Source organism: Hyperoodon ampullatus (assembly GCF_949752795.1).
Source record: "Hyperoodon ampullatus genome assembly, chromosome: 2".
Classification (NCBI taxonomy): Eukaryota; Metazoa; Chordata; class Mammalia; order Artiodactyla; family Ziphiidae; genus Hyperoodon; species Hyperoodon ampullatus.
In genome coordinates this window covers 147498313-147515063 of record NC_136915.1, presented here as the reverse complement: position 1 = coordinate 147515063, position 16751 = coordinate 147498313, and the positions used below count along the sequence as shown (strand labels likewise).

Here is a 16751-nt window from a genome sequence, read left to right as displayed (position 1 = left end):
TATAAAAGGACCACAAAAGGTAGAAAGAAAGTGGACTGGCTAAGGACCCCAGAACTTAAAGAATGACCCTGAAGTGAGTTCCCTGCGTTTTCTTTTTATCTCTCAGGATGGGTGCTATAGAAGACTGTAAGCCAGAACAGTCAACAAGCAGAAAGAGAGAGAAGCCTACTCCCCTGTTAAAGGACTGGGGAAGGGAAAGCTCAGCAGGGATGTAGTAGGGAGACCCATACTTAGTGATAGTGGTGGCCCAATCTGCCTAAATTAGCAGCATAAGGAGAAATCCTTCCCATGTCACACACCCATGGGAAGCAGCAGGTTCCAGTCCACCAGCAGCTGTGTCAATAGCGGAACCTGGGTGCACTGACATATCTCATGCCCCCGCATGTGAGCCTTATTCTGCCTGCAATGGCAGCATCAGCAGAGCCTGGTTGGTGAGACCTAGACTTCAAGATAGCAGCAGGAGGGCTCCTCCACTCACACCAGACATGGGATTGGTAACTTATTTGTCTAGCTTCTTGGGGGAACCTCTGTGCATTTGTCCTCAAGTGGCCTTATGGATGTCTTTCAGAAAATGGTTATTTTATATGATTTGTTATGGAATTTGTTCTCATAAATCATTCTTCTATCATGTGGCAACATGCAAAAAAATAAAACAAAACAAAACGTTTCAGAAGAATTGCCGACTCAAGTTAGAACTTGCTTCACCATTTTTATCCCAATCCTCTTGATTAGAAAATCAAAAAGAGCACTTTAAGAAATAATCTTTATGAAGTCAAAAACCAGAGGAGTCTCCATGATTCTCCGCTCCTATGGCAAACAGGAAGGAAGAGGTGCACACACAGTGGAAAGACTGCAGCTTTCCTTTACTCAATTTGTTGTCTGTTTGTGTGTATGTGTGTTTTCAGTGCAATTTATTTATTTTTTATTTTTTATTTTTTATTTTTTTAAATTTTATTTTATTTTATTTTTTTATTAGTTTCTGCTTTATAACAAAGTGAATCAGTCATACATATACATCTGTTCCCACATCCCTTCCCTCATGCATCTCCCTCCCTCCCACCTTCCCCATCCCACCCCTCCAGGCAGTCACAAAGCACCGAGCTGATCTCCCTGTGCTCTGTGGCTGCTTCCCACTATCTATCTACCTTACGTTTGGTAGTGTATATATGTCCATGCCTCTCTTTCGTTTTGTCACAGCTTACCCTTCCCCCTCCCCATATCCTCAAGTCCATTCTCAAGTAGGTCTGTGTCTTTATTCCTGTTTTACCCCTAGGTTCTTCATGACATTTTTTTTTAATTCCATATATATGTGTTAGCATACGGTATTTGTCTTTCTCTTTCTGACTTACTTCACTCTGTATGACAGACTCTAGGTCTATCCACCTCATTACAAATAGCTCAGTTTCGTTCCTTTTTATGGCTGAGTAATATTCCATTGTATATATGTGCCACACCTTCTTTACCCATTCATCCGATGATGGACACTTAGGTTGTTTCCAGCTCCGGGCTATTGTGAATAGAGCTGCAATGAACATTTTGGTACATGTCTCTTTTTGAATTATGGTTTTCTCAGGGTATATGCCTAGTAGTGGGATTGCTGGGTCATATGGTAGTTCTATTTGTAGTTTTTCAAGGAACCTCCATACTGTTCTCCATAGTGGCTGTACCAATTCACATTCCCACCAGCAGTGCAAGAGTGTTCCCTTTTCTCCACACCCTCTCCAGCATTTATTGTTTCTAGATTTCTTGATGATGGCTATTCTGACTGGTGTGAGATGATATCTCATTGTAGTTTTGATTTGCATTTCTCTAATGATTAATGATGTTGAGCATTCTTTCATGTGTTTGTTGGCAGTCTGTATATCTTCTTTGGAGAAATGCCTATTTAAGTCTTCTGCCCATTTTTGAATTGGGTTGTTTGTTTTTTTGCTATTGAGCTGCATGAGCTGCTTATAAATTTTGGAGATTAATCCTTTGTCAGTTGCTTCATTTGCAAATATTTTCTCCCATTCTGAGGGTTGTCTTTTGGTCTTCTTTATGGTTTCCTTTGCTGTGCAAAAGCTTTTCAGTTTCATTAGGTCCCATTTGTTTATCTTTGTTTTCATTTCCATTTCTCTAGGAGGTGGGTCCAAAAGGATCTTGCTGTGATTTATGTCATAGAGTGTTCTGCCTATGTTTTCCTCTATGAATAGACCAATCACAAGCACTGAAATTGAAACTGTGATTAAAAATCTTCCAACAAACAAAAGCCCAGGACCAGATGGCTTCACAGGCGAATTCTATCAAACATTTAGAGAAGAGCTAACACCCATTCTTCTCAAACTCTTCCAAACAATTTCAGAGGAAGGAACACTCCCAAACTCATTCTATGAGGCCACCATCACCTTGATACCAAAACCAGGCAAGGATGTCACAAAGAAAGAAAACTACAGGCCAATATCACTGATGAACATAGATGCAAAAATCCTCAACAAAATACTAGCAAACAGAATCCAACAGCACATTAAAAGGATCATACACCATGATCAAGTGGGGTTTATTCCAGGAATGCAAGGATTCTTCAATATACGCAAATCAATCAATGTGATACACCATATTAACAAGTTGAAGGAGAAAAACCATATGATCATCTCAATAGATGCAGAGAAAGCTTTCGACAAAATTCAACACCCATTTATGATAAAAACCCTGCAGAAAGTAGGCATAGAGGGAACTTTCCTCAACATAATAAAGGCCATATATGACAAACCCACAGCCAACATTGTCCTCAATGGTGAAAAACTGAAACCATTTCCACTAAGATCAGGAACAAGACAAGGCTACCCACTCTCACCACTCTTATTCAACTTAGTTTTGGAAGTTTTAGCCACAGCAATCAGAAAAGAAAAGGAAATAAAAGGAATCCAAATTGGAAAAGAAGAAGTAAAGCTGTCACTGTTTGCAGATGACATGATACTATACATAGAGAATCCTAAAGATGCTACCAGAAAACTACTAGAGCTAATCAATGAATTTGGTAAAGTAGCAGGATACAAAATTAATGCACAGAAATCTCTGGCATTCCTGTACACTAATGATGAAAAATCTGAAAATGAAATCAAGAAAACACTTCCATTTACCATTGCAACAAAAAGAATAAAATATCTATGAATAAACCTACCTAAGGAGACAAAAGACCTGTATGCAGAAAATTATAAGACACTGATGAAAGAAATTAAAGATGATACAAATAGATGGAGAGATATACCATGCTCCTGGATTGGAAGAATCAATATTGTGAAAATGACTCTACTACCCAAAGCAATCTACAGATTCAATGCAATCCCTATTAAACTGCCACTGGCATTTTTCACAGAACTAGAACAAAAAATTTCAAAATTTGTTTGGAAAAACAAAAGACCCCAAATAGCCAAAGCAATCTTGAGAACGAAAAACGGAGCTGGAGGAATCAGGCTCCCTGACTTCGGACTATACTACAAAGCTACAGTAATCAAGACAGTGTGGTACTGGCACAGAAACAGAAAGATAGATCAATGGAACAGGATAGAAAGCCCAGAGGTAAACCCACGCACATATGGTCAACTTATCTTTGATAAAGGAGGCAGGAATGTACAGTGGAGAAAGGACAGCCTCTTCAATAAGTGGTGCTGGGAAAACTGGACAGGGACATGTAAAAGTATGAGATTAGATCATTCCCTAACACCATACACAAAAATAAGCTCAAAGTGGATTAAAGACCTAAATGTAAGGCCAGAAACTATCAAACTCTTTCAGTGCAATTTAGAATATTTTCATTTTTGATGGTGTACTGGAAGGCATTAAAAACCTGAAAACAATACTGAAGGCATTAATAAATACAACATAATCACTGCTTCAATGTAACAGTGCTTCAGGTTTCTTCAAAAACATCCACAGCTCTTTTCATTTGATCTCCATTTGACCCATTTTGATGTTTGAATAAAGTTTGTGCCGCCATAGTTTCTTATATATTCATAAGGCAGTGTTCTCAGTTATACCAAATAACACCTGACTGTTACTTGACACTATTCGTCTTAACATGCAGTAGTATCAAGTTCAGCCTTACTCTCCACCAATTTTCATGAATGGTTCAGCCCAATATTCCATGACTATAGAAAATTTCAGTTGAAGTAAAAATAAATGTCATCAGGTTTTCCAAATTGTATGGCAAACTTTGAACAGCTTGTGGCGTACTAATTGAGAATTTCTGTCTCTAAAATTTATGATATGAAATAAGTGTTCTACTGTTTTTGTCTTGCTTGGATTTCCTTTGGTTATAGTTTGATGAATCTTATTTATCTTAGATGTGTATAAAAAATGTGCTTTAACCTAATAAAGAAGAGACATCTCATCTAATTTAGAAGGCATGAATAAGATAATTTTAAAGTCCAAATAAAGACACAAAAGTTGGGAAAGCAATAGTACTTTGACAAATGGAAATTGTCCTTCTGAATTCTCCAAGATTGTAATCTCTTGTAAGCAGCAATTTAAGCAGGATTAAGTGTTTATTTAGATTATAACATTCATTATTCTTTGCCTCTAGATACCGACTCATCGGTAAATCCTCTGCTGCATGCGTCATCTCTGGCAACTCTGTCACCTGGGATAATGACCCACCTATTTGTGAGAGTGAGTTGAAATATTCTTTTCTATCACCTTTACCAATAAATTCTCACTTTCCCCCTGGAGCTATAAAAATCTTAATTGATTTTTGCATTCTGTCATTCAGATGGCTGAAGACAGCTATAATGGTCTCAAAAATACATGTGGGGTCCTGGCAACTGTTTTCTTAAGTTCTTCTTTATCCTGGGTTGTGCCTTTTCTGAACCTCAGGACTTAAATGCATAAAAGTCTTCAAACTTTATTTTTACTTCAGTTAATTTGGAATTATGTTGGTTCTGCCATCCCCAGTATAATAACCATCCTGCTTAGAAAATTAGTAAAGATTTTTAAAGTGATGCTCTTTGAGGTTTGATGAAGCTGTGGAGGAATTCACACTTTCACGTGCCAGTGGTTCAACACACTCTCTTGAAAGTCATAATGTAATATAAGCCTCAAAAATGGGCTTACATTTTGACCCGCTTCTTAGAATTTATACTTAGAAAATAAACAGATTGTAAACTTTTTATTGCAGCATACTTTATAATGGCAAACATGTTAAACTAACCTAAATGCACTGCATGGTTCCTAATATGGTTTGGAAATAACCTATTGGAAGCAAAAAACATGTTAAAAGTGACTACAGAGAATTCCCTAAGAAGCATAAAATAGCCATGCAGAATTAGAAGAAATACATCCATACATTGGAAATTTATTCAGCCATAAAAAGATATTATGGAAAAACACTTAATATTTATAAAGATGAGTATTATATATATTTCTGTGAAGAAAATAAGATGACAAAATAGTATGTTTTATACACAATTTATACAAGACTATACAATATTAAATACTATATTAAAAATAATACACCTTGACATATTTCCATATTTTTGTCTCTATCTTTAATTCTGTAACCTTTTGTATATCCAACCCTGGCAAGTGGCTTTAAGCCTCCTTGGTGAATGATAGGGAGGAAACTTACAGTATACATTTTGGCTGTGCAGCAGTTGCTTCCTCTTCCTCAAGAAGAGCCAGTCTCCTGTTTTATTGAAGCTGCTCTGGGTCTCTAAACTGGTTCTCAAGTCTTAGAACTGGTTGACAAATAACCACAACTCTCTTTTGTAGTGATTCAAGTCAGACTTCTGTTCACTAGACCTAGATCTTCTCTGCTAATACAAATCAACTAAAACTTTAGGCCACTATCCATCTGCTTCAGTTTTAGAGATTCTATGATCAATGAGCCAATGACAAAGATCTTTGCAGGAAAATCATTCTGATTTCTGCTTCAGTTGTCTCTGACAGTTAAGTGCTACCACTTGGCCTCTGTGACCCTGAGGTCCTTTCATCCCCATTGGATTCAGGTAACCCCATTTAATAGCTACCATTCCTACTGTCATTCCTAGCCTATGGAGAATAGCCATCATAGAGTTCTTCAAGGATGCTGAAACTTCTGCATAAATGTATTTCTCAAAGCCTTGGGTAAAAGGTCTCACTTTCAACCTATGTGCACCATGGAGATAATTAGGGAGTAGATGAACAGGTCTTACATAATAAATCCACTCTAGCATTCCTAAGTCCCTAGGCCACAGGATGTTTTCCTCTGCAGTACACTAATAATGTTCTGCTTTTCAACTTCATTCTGTTAGGCCACACTCAAACTAACACATTGAATTCAGAATCTCAATTCTTTTGCTGCATTTTATACTTTCTCACAGGTCATAAGTTTTATTTCCCCAAATCTCCCTGGTCCTGTCAGGGCTTGAATCTGGTTAGAGGACTAGAAACAATGCAAGGTGGTAGGGATAGGTCCTGAGGAAAATCAGCAGTCCCTGCAATTTGGGTTGCCAGACTTAGTAAATAAAAATGCAAGATGCCCAATTAAATTTGAATTCAGAGAAGCAACAAATATTTCTGTAGTATAAATATGTGCCATGAAATATTTGGGATATACTTAGAAATATTCTTGTTTTTCTGAAATTCAAATTTAACAGAGCATTCTGTATTTTCCACGGCAGTCCTATCAGGACAGCTACCACAGGAGAGGCTGTTAGTTTCTTCAGGCAAGAGGAGGCTTTTCTCCTCAGACCAGGGAGGAAGGCTCTCCTTCTGGCAAAGGAGGCTTGGCAGAATTTCTTGTTTTCTTTTTTGCCATCTGTGTATCTTCTTCTTCTTCTTCTTTTTTTTTTTTTTTGTATTTAGAATTATTTACTTTTCTTTGTGTTTACAATTTTTTTAACACCTTTATTGGAGTAAAATTGCTTTACAATGTTGTGTTAGTTTCTGCTGTATAAACAAGCGAATCAGCTGTATGCATACATCCATATCCCCTCCTTCTTGCATCTCCCTCCCACCATCCCTATGCCACCCCTCTAGGTGGTCACAAAGCACCAAGCTGATCTCCCTGTGCTATGCAGCTGTTTCCCACTAGCTATCTATTTTATATTTGGTAGTGTATATATGTCAGTGCTACTCTCTCACTTCATCCCAGCTTAACCTTCCCACTTACCGTGTACTCAAGTGCATTCTCTACGTCTCTGTCTTTATTCCTGTCCTGCCCCTAGGTTCTTCAGAACCTTTTTTTTTTTAGATTCCATATATATGTGTTAGCATACAGTATTTGTTTTTCTCTTTCTGACTTACATCACTCCGTATGACAGACTCTGTGTCCATCCACCTCACTACAAATAACTCAATTTCATTTCTTTTAATGGCTGAGTAATATTCCATTGTATATATGTGCCACATCTTCTTTATTCATTCATCTGTCGATGGACGCTTAGGTTGTTTCCATGTCCCAGCTATTGTAAATAGAGCTGAAATGAACATTGTGGTACATGACTCTTTTTGAATTATGGTGTTCTCAGGGTATATGCCCAGCAGTGGGATTGCTGGGTGGTATGGTAGTTCTATTTTTAGTTTTTTAAGTAACCTCCATACTGTTCTCCAGAGTGGCTGTATCAATTTACATCCCACCAACAGTGCAAGAGACACTTTTCTCCACACCCTCTCCAGCATTTATTGTTTGTAGATTTCTTGATGATGGCCATTCTGACCAGTGTGAAGTGATACCTCATTGTAGTTTTGATTTGCATTTCTCTAATGATTAGTGATGCTGAGCATCCTTTCATGTGTTTGTTGGCAATCTGTATAGCTTCTTTGGAGAAATGTCTATTTAAGTCTTCTGCCCATTTTTCGCTTGGGTTGTTTGTTTTTCTGATATTGAGCTGCATGAGCTGCTTGTATATTTTGGAGATGAATCCTTTTGTCAGTTGCTTTGTTTGAAAATATTTTCTCCCACTCTGAGGGTTGTCTTTTCGTCTTGTTTAAGGTTTCCTTTGCTGTGCAGAAGCTTTTAAGTTTCATTAGGTCCCAGTTGTTTATTTTTCTTTTTCTTTCCATTACTCTAGGAGGGGGGTCAAAAAAGATGTAGCTGTGATTTTTGTCAAAGAGTGTTCTTCCTATGTTTTACTCTAAGAGTTTTATACTGTCTGACCTTACATTTAGGTCTTTAATCCATTTTGAGTTTATTTTTGTGTATGGTGTTAGGGAGTGTTCTCATTTCATTCTTTTACATGTAGCTGTCCAGTTTTCCCAGCAGCATTTTTTGAAGACGCTGTCTTTGCTCCATTGTATATTCTTGCCTCCTTTATAAAAAATAAGGTGACCATATGTGTGTGAGTTTATGTCTGACCTTTCTGTCCTGTTCCATTGATCTAAATTTCTGTTTTGTGCCAGTACCATACTGTCTTGATTACTGTAGCTTTGTAGTATAGTCTGAAATCAGGGAGCCTGATTCTTCCACCTCCGTTTTTGTTTTTTTTTTTCTTTCTCAAGATTGCTTTGGCTATTTGGAGTCTTTTGTGTTTCCATACAAATTGTGTAATCTTTTCTTCCACTTCGGTGAAAAATGCCATTGGTAGTTTGATAGGAATTGCATTGCATCTGTAGATTGCTTTGGATAGTAGAGTCATTTTCACAATGTTGATTCTTCCAGTCCAAGAACATGGTATATATCTCCCTCTGTTTGTATCAGTTTTAATTACTTTCATCAGTGTCTTACAGTTTTCTGCATACAGGTCTTTTGTTCCTTAGGTAGGTTTATTCCTAGGTATTTTATTCTTTTTGTTGCAACGGTAAATGGGAGTGTTTCTTTAATTCCTCTTTCAGATTTTTCATTATTAGTGTATAGGAATGCCAGAGATTTCTGTGCATTAATTTTGTATCCTGCTACTTTACCAAATTCATTGATTAGCTCTAGTAGTTTTCTGGTAGCATCTTTAGGATTCTCTATGTATACTATTATGTCATCTGCAAACAGTGACCATTTTACTTCTTCTTTTCCAATTTGGATTCCTTTTATTTCCTTTTCTTTTCTGATTGCTGTGGCTAAAGCTTCCAAAACTATGTTGAATAATAGTGGTGAGAGTGGGCAACTTTGTCTTGTTCCTGATCTTAGAGGGAATGGTTTCAGTTTTTCACCATTGAAAACGATGCTGGCTATTGGTTTGTCATATATGGCCTTTATTATGTTGAGGTAACTTCCCTCTATGCCTACTTTCTGCAGGGTTTTTATCATAAATGTGTGTTGAATTTTGTTGAAAGCTTTTTCTGCATCTCTTGAGATGATCACATGGTTTTTATCCTTCAGTTTGTTAACATGGTGTATCACATTGATTGATTTGTGTGTATTGAAGAATCCTTGCATTCCTGGGATAAATCCCACTTGATCATGATGTATGATCCTTTTAATGTGCCGTCAGATTCTGTTTGCCTGTATGTTGTTGAGGATTTTTGCATCTATGCTCATCAGTGATATTGGCCTGTAGGTTTCTTCCTTTGTGACATCTTTGTCTGGTTTTGGTATCAGGGTGATGGTGGCCTCATAGAATGAGTTTGGGATTGTTCCTCCCTCTGCTATGTTTTCGAAGAGTTTGAGAAGGATAGGTGTTAGCTCTTCTCTAAATGTTTGATAGAATTCGCCTGTGAAGCCATCTGGTCCTGGGCTTTTGTTTGTTGGAAGATTTTTAATCACAGTCTCAATTTAAGTACTTGTGATTGGTCTGCTTATATCTTCTATTTTTTCCTGGTTCAGTCTCGGAAGGTTGTGCGTTTCTAAGAATTTGTCCATTTCTTCTAGTTTTTCCATTTTATTGGCATAGAGTTGCTTGAAGTAATCTTTAGTGATCCTTTGTTTTTCTGCAGTGTCAGTTGTTACTTCTCCTTTTTCATTTCTAATTCTATTGATTTGAGTCTTCTCCCTTTTTTTCTTGATGAGTCTGGCTAATGGTTTATTTTGTTTATCTTCTCAAAGAACCAGCTTTTAGTTTTATTGATCTTTGCTATTGTTGCCTTCACTCCTTTTTCATTTGTTTCTGATCTGATCTTTATGATTTCTTTCCTTCTGCTAACTTTGGGGTTTTTTTGTTCTTCTTTCTCTAATTGCTTTAGGTGCAAGGTTAGGTTGTTTATTTGAGATGTTTCCTGTTTCTTAATGTAGGATTGTATTGCTGTAAACTTCCCTCTTAGATCTGCTTTTGCTGCATCCCATAGGTTTTGGGTCATCGTGTCTCCTTTGTCATTTGTTTCTAGGTATTTTTTGATTTCCTCTTTGATTTCTTCAGTGATCACTTGGTTATTAATTAGTGTATTGTTTAGCCTCCATGTGTTTGTATATTTTACAGATCTTTTCCTGTCATTGATATCTAGTCTCATAGTGTTGTGGTCGGAAAAGATACTTGATACAATTTCAATTTTCTTAAATTTACCAAGGCTTGATTTGTGATCCAAGATATGATCTATCCTGGAGAATGTTCCATGAGCACTTGAGAAAAATGTGTATTCTGTTATTTTTGGATGGAATGTCCTATAAATATCAATTAAGTCCATCTTGTTTAATGTATCATTTAAAGCTTGTGTTTCTTTATTTATTTTCATTTTGGATGATCTGTCCATTAGTGAAAGTGGGGTGTTAAAGTCCCCTACCATGATTGTGTTACTGTCAATTTCCCCTTTTATGGCTGTTAGCATTTGTGTTATGTATTAAGGTGCTCCTTTGTTGGGTGCATAAATATTTACAATTGTTATATCTTCCTCTTGGATTGATCCCTGGATCATTATGTGGTGTCCTTCTTTGTCTCTTTTAAGAGTCTTAATTTAAAGTGTATTTTGTCTGATATGAGAATTGCTTCTCCAGCTTTCTTTTGATTTCCATTTGCATGGAATATCTTTTTCCATCCCCTCACTTTCAATCTGTGTGTGTCCCTAGGTCTGAAATGGGTCTCTTGTAGACAGCATACATATGGGTCTTGTTTTTGTATCCATCAGCCAGTGTATGTCTTTTGGTTGAAGCATTTAATCCATTTACATTTAAGGTGATTATAGATATGTATGTTCCTATTACCATTTTCTTAATTTTGGGGGGGTTTGTTATTGTAGGTCTTTTTCTTCTTTTGTGTCTCCTGCCTAGAGAAATTCTGTTAGCATTTGTTGTAAAGCTGGTTTGGTAGTGCTGAAATCTGTTAGCTTTTGCTTGTCTGTAAAGGTTTTAATTTCTCCTCAAATCTGAATGAGATCCTTGTTGGGTAGAGTAATCTCGGTTGTAGGTTTTTCCCTTTCATCACTTTAATTATGTCCTGCCACTCCCTTCTGTCTTTCTGCTGAAAGATCAGCTGTTTATCTTATGGAAATTCCCTTCTATGTTATTTGTTGCTTTTCCTTTGCTGCTTTTAATATTTTTTCTTTGTATTTAATTTTTTATAGTTTGATTAATATGTGTGTTGTCATGTTTCACATTGGATTTATCCTGTATGGGGCTTTCTGTGCTTCCTAGACTTGATTGACTATTTCCTTTCCCATGTTAGGGAAGTTTTCAACTATAATATCTTCAAATTTATTCTCAGTCCCTTTCTTTTTCTCTTCTTCTTCTGGGACCACTAATTCGAATGTTGGTGTGTTTAATGTTGTCCCAGAGGTCTCTGAAACTGTCCTCTATTCTTTTCATTTTGTTTTCTTTATTCTGCTCTGTGGTAGTTATTTCCACTATTTTATCTTCCAGGTCACTTATCCATTCTTCTGCCTCAGTTATTCTGCTACTGATTCCTTCTTGAGAATTTTTAATTTCATTTACTGTGTTGTTCATCATTGTTTGTTTGCTCTTTAGTTCTTCTAGGTTCTTGTTAGATGTTTCTTGTATTTTCTCCATTCTATTTCCAAGGTTTTGGATCATCTTTACTATCGTTACTCTCAATTCTTTTTCAGGTAGACTGCCTATTTCCTCTTCATTTGTTTAGTCTGGTGAGTTTTTACCTTGTGCCTTCATCTGCTGCATATTTCTCTGTCTTCTCATTTTGTTTAAGTTACTGTGTTTGGGGTCTCCTTTTTGCAGGCTGCAGGTTCGTAGTCCCCATTGTTTTTGGTGTCTGCCCCCAGTGGGTGAGGTTGGTGCAGTTGCTTGTGTAGGCTTTTTGGTGGAGGGGACTGGTGCCTGTGTTCTGGTGGGGGGGGCTGGATCTTGTCTTTCCCATGGGCAGGGCCACGTCCTGTGGTGTGTTTTGGGGTATCTGCGAACTTAGTGTGAATTTAGACAGTCTCTCTGCTAATGGGTGGGGTTGTATTCCTGTCTTGCTAGTTGATTGGCATGGGGCATCTAGCACTGGAGCTTGCTGAATGTTTGGTGGTGTTGCGTCTTATTGTTGAGATGGAGATCTGTGTGAGAGCTCTCACCAATTGATATTATGTGGGGTGGGACATCTCTGGTTGTCTAATGTCCTGAACTTGTCTCTTCAACCTCGGGCGCTCAGGCCTGATGCCAGGCCCGAGCACCAAGACACTGTCAGCCACATGGCTCAGAAGAAAAGGGAGAAAAAAAGAAAGAAAAAACAATTTAAGAAAAAAAAATTATTAAAATAAAAAATAATAATAATAAAAAGAAGAGAGCAGCGAAACCAATAAACAAATCCACCAATTATAACAAGTGCTAAAAACTATACTAAGATAAACATAAAAATCAGAAACAAATCAGTCGCAGACAGCAAACCCCAAGTCTACAGTTGCTCCCAAAGTCCAGCGCCTCAATTTTGGGATGATTCATTGTCCATTCAGTTATTCCACAGATGCAGGGTACCTCAAGTTGATTGTGGGGTTTTCATCCACTGCTCCTGAGGCTGCACGGAGCAATTTCCCTTTCTCTTCTTTGTTCACACAGCTCCTGAGGTTCAGCTTTGGTTTTGGCCTTACCTCTACGTGTAGGTTGCCCTCAGGCCTCTGTTCCCACCCAGACCGGACAAGGTTTAACTGGAAGCCGATTAGGGGGCACTGGCTCACTGAGGCTGGAGGGGGGAGGGAGAGGTACGGTAGTTATAATTGGAATGCGTAGCGAGCCTGTGTCGGCAGAGGCCAGCGTGGTGTTCCAACAGCCTGAGGCACACAGTGTGTTCTCCTGGGGAAGTTGTCTCTGGATCACAGAACCCTGGCAGTGGTGTGTTGCACAGGCTCCCAGTGGGGTGTGGATAGTGACCTGTGCTTGCATACAGGATTCTTGGTGGCTGCAGCAGCAGTGTTAGCATTTCATGCCCGTCTCTGGGGTCTGAGCTGACAGCCATGGCTCACGCCTGGCTCTGGAGCTTGTTTAGGCGGTGCTCTGCCTTCTGTGGGCAGACAGGGAAGGAATCCCCTCTCCTTGTGTACCCTGAAACAATGGTCTCTTGCCCCTTAGGCCGGTCTAGACATTCTTCCACACTCCCTCCTGGCTAGCTGTGGCACACTGGCCCACTTCAGGCTGTGTTCATGCAGCCAACCCCAGTCCTCTCCCTGGGATCTGACCTCCAAAGCCCGAGCCTCAGCTCCCAGCCCCCACCCACCCCAGCGGGTGAGCAGACAAGCCTCTCAGGCTGGTGAGTGCTGGTCAGCACTGATCCTCTGTGTGGAAATCTCTCCACTTTGCCCTCTACACTGCTGTTGCTGCACTGTCTTCCGTGGCTCTGAAGCTTCCCCCATGCCCACCTCCCATCTCCACCAGTGAGGGGGCTTCCTAGTGTGTGGAAACTTTTCCTTCTTCACAGCTCCTTCCCAGAAGTACAGGTCCTGTCCCTATTGTTTTGTCTCTGTTTTTTCTTTTTTCTTTTGCCCTACCCAGGTGTGGGGATTTCCTTGCCTTTTGGGAAGTATGAGGTCTTCTGCCAGCGTTCAGTAGGTGTTCTGTAGGAGTGGTTCCACATGTAAATGTATTTTTGATGTATTTGTGCAGAGGAAGGTGTTCTCCACGCCTTACTTCTCTGCCATCTTGAAGGTCCTCTCTCAGCAGAATTTCCAGGTTCAAGGTATTCTGTTTCATTAGAATTTTTCCATATATCTCCATCTCAATTTTCAGAGTCTTTCTTTTTCTAATCAATGCCCAAACTTTAGTGTAAGAGACTCTGAAATTGTGAATTCAATTTGCGTTGCAGTTCAGCCACAGGATTAGGTGGTGTGTTTGTTTTTTAGGAATCTTGGCCCTGTGCCTACAGGATACAAGTGTTTCTTTTTGGGCAGATGTAGAAGCTTCCAGATCCAGACCTTGAACAGGAATTTAAAGCTTTATACTCAAAATTTTCTTTCTCTTAAGTTCTCTGGTGCACTTAGAAGTACGCAACCAACCTCATTATTTGCCTTCCTTAAAATGTTCTAGGACAGCAACCACTTGGTCACCCAAAACCTTGCTTCGATTGATTGTAGATGTCTGTGGGTGTTAACTGAGGTGATCTTCTTTCTCTACATTCCATAAACTACTTGTGCGCCCTTTTTCATGGGCAACGTTAATTCCTTTAAATCCAATCGTATCAAAGAACCAATCCCAGACTCTTCTGTTACTCTGGGATAAATTTTGGTCCAAATATGGAAGCAGAACTACTATTGGTATTATGAAATAAGAGATTTATTATGGAACTAAACTTTATCCAGTTGCATGAGGAGCTGCTCTAAAAAGATCAGAAAAATCACTAACCAGCTCTCTTGGAGTTGGGGCTTTCTGGAAGCTAAGCACATCTGACTGCTGGAGTAGAACTGGGAAGAGGGCTGGTGTTAGAAATCTATAAAAGTTTTTTGCTCTTCATGACTACTGCTTCTGTAAGCTCACAGTGAAGCATCTGAGACTGGGTTGGAATCACTGTAGGTAAGCAGGAACAGCAGTTAAGGAGAGCTGGATGCAGAAATAAGGAGAGCAAGAACAAATGGGAACCTGTGCATTTGTTTGGTGCATTTGTCCCCTTGCCACCTCTAACCAAGGATGACCTTCAGAGTGGAACTGCTGTTGCTTCATTTCTACCTTGCATTTCATGCCAATTTCTCAAACTCTAACCCCAATACAGGCAAAGTAAGTCTGGGAAAACTAATTCCAATTTAGCTTTGATGACATTGTACAAAAACAGTAGATAACTACAAACTTTCTGTCTCCCTCCCTCTTCCTCCTCTTACTCCTGCTTCTTTCTTTTCTTTCTCTATCCCTTCCTTCCTCCTTCTATCTTTCTTTCTGTTTTCTTTTGTTTGTTTGTTTTTTGTTTTTTCCACGCCACATGATTTCTGGGATCTTAGTTCCCCAACCAGGGATTGAACCTGGGCCCATGGCAGTGAAAGCACTGAGTCCTAACCATTGGACCACCAGGGAACTCTCTCTTCATTCCTTCCTCCCTCCTTCCCTCTCTCCCTCCCTCCCTCCCTCCCTTCCTCCTTTCCTTCCTTCCTCTCTTTCTTTCTTTCACTAGGTAGACCACCAGTGTAACATTTCACAATGGGGGCTAGAAGGCATCCTTGTTTTGTTCCCCATCTCAAAGGGAAAGATTCAATCAAATATTTCACTATTAATCTGGTATGTGTTGTAGGTTTATTTTGTAGATACCCATTTTCAGATTAAGGAAGTTCCCTTATGCTCTTCATTGCTAAGAAATTTTGAAAGACAAACTGATTCAAATTCCAATTTTACATTCTTGAAATAAATCAGCTTGGTCATAATATTTTATATATATTTTTTTGTTATTTAATATGGTTTTGTTTGAGATCTAATTCACATACCATAAAATTACCCTTTTAAAGTATACAGTTCAATGATTTTTGGTATATTCATACCTGTGTAACCAGCACCACTAATTTTAGAACACTTTTATTACTCCATTCTTAATATTTTTTAGAGAGATTAGACTGTAATTTTCTTTCTTGTAATGTTTTTATCTGATTTTAGTGTCAGATTTATGATAGCCTCATAAAGCCAGCTGGTAGTGTTCCATATATCTGTTTCCCTGTAAGGGTTTAGGTGAGATTGGCATTAATTGTTTTTTAGATATTTGAAAGAATTCATCAATAAAGCCTTGTGGCCTGGAATTTACTTTGTTAGATGGTCTTTTTTCCCAACAATTTTTTCACGTTGTGTAGACTTTTTATTGAAGTTTAACATATATTAAAGTGCATAATCTTAATCATTCAGTTCATTAAATTTTTACAAAGTGAACGCACCCATGTAAATAGCACTCAGATAAGATATAGAACATTATCAGCACCTCAGACTCCCCATCTTGCCCTTTCTCAGTTATTATCTTCCCAAAGTAACTATTATTCTGTCCTCTATCACCAAAGATTAGGTCTGCCTCTTCTTAAATTTTATATTAAAGGAACAAAAAAGTGTGTATTCCTGTGTCCAGCTTCTGCTCAGTGTTTACTTAGGAGACTCATCCATGTTGTTGCATGTAGGATTAATTGTATCTTTTCTATTGCTATACTGTATTTAATTAATTTGTAAATTCAGCTGTTTAAATACCAGCAGTATTTCTTACAGGTACATATGCAAATCTGTATAAATTTGTGAATATTTATATATATGCAAATCTATACATATTTATATTCATGCAAACCTATATAAATTGTTTATATTTCTATAAGTGGAATTCCTGGGTATAAATATATTCAGTTTTAGTAGATACTGCTAAGATTTTATAAAATGGTTGTACAAATTTACACTTCCACCAGAAGCATATGAAAGGTCCAGCTGCTCCACATCCTTGGAAACTTGTTATTTATCAATTGTTTAAATATTAGCTGTTCTGATGGCTCACTGTGGTTTTTAATTTGCATTTTCCTAATGACTGATGCTGAGCACCTTTTCATAC

At 38.3% G+C, this 16751-nt stretch overlaps 1 protein-coding gene across 1 annotated transcript in view; it reads left to right on the top strand.

The window, feature by feature from the left end:
* Nucleotides 1-16751, top strand: part of CR1 (complement C3b/C4b receptor 1 (Knops blood group)) — a gene marked incomplete at both ends in the record, with an annotated part of 113346 nt that overhangs the window by 9470 nt on the left and 87125 nt on the right. Inside the window, one exon of the mRNA XM_079723145.1 lies at nucleotides 4562-4647. Within this exon, the coding sequence (XP_079579271.1) occupies nucleotides 4562-4647 (86 nt within the window). The remainder of the gene's footprint in view (nucleotides 1-4561; nucleotides 4648-16751) is intronic.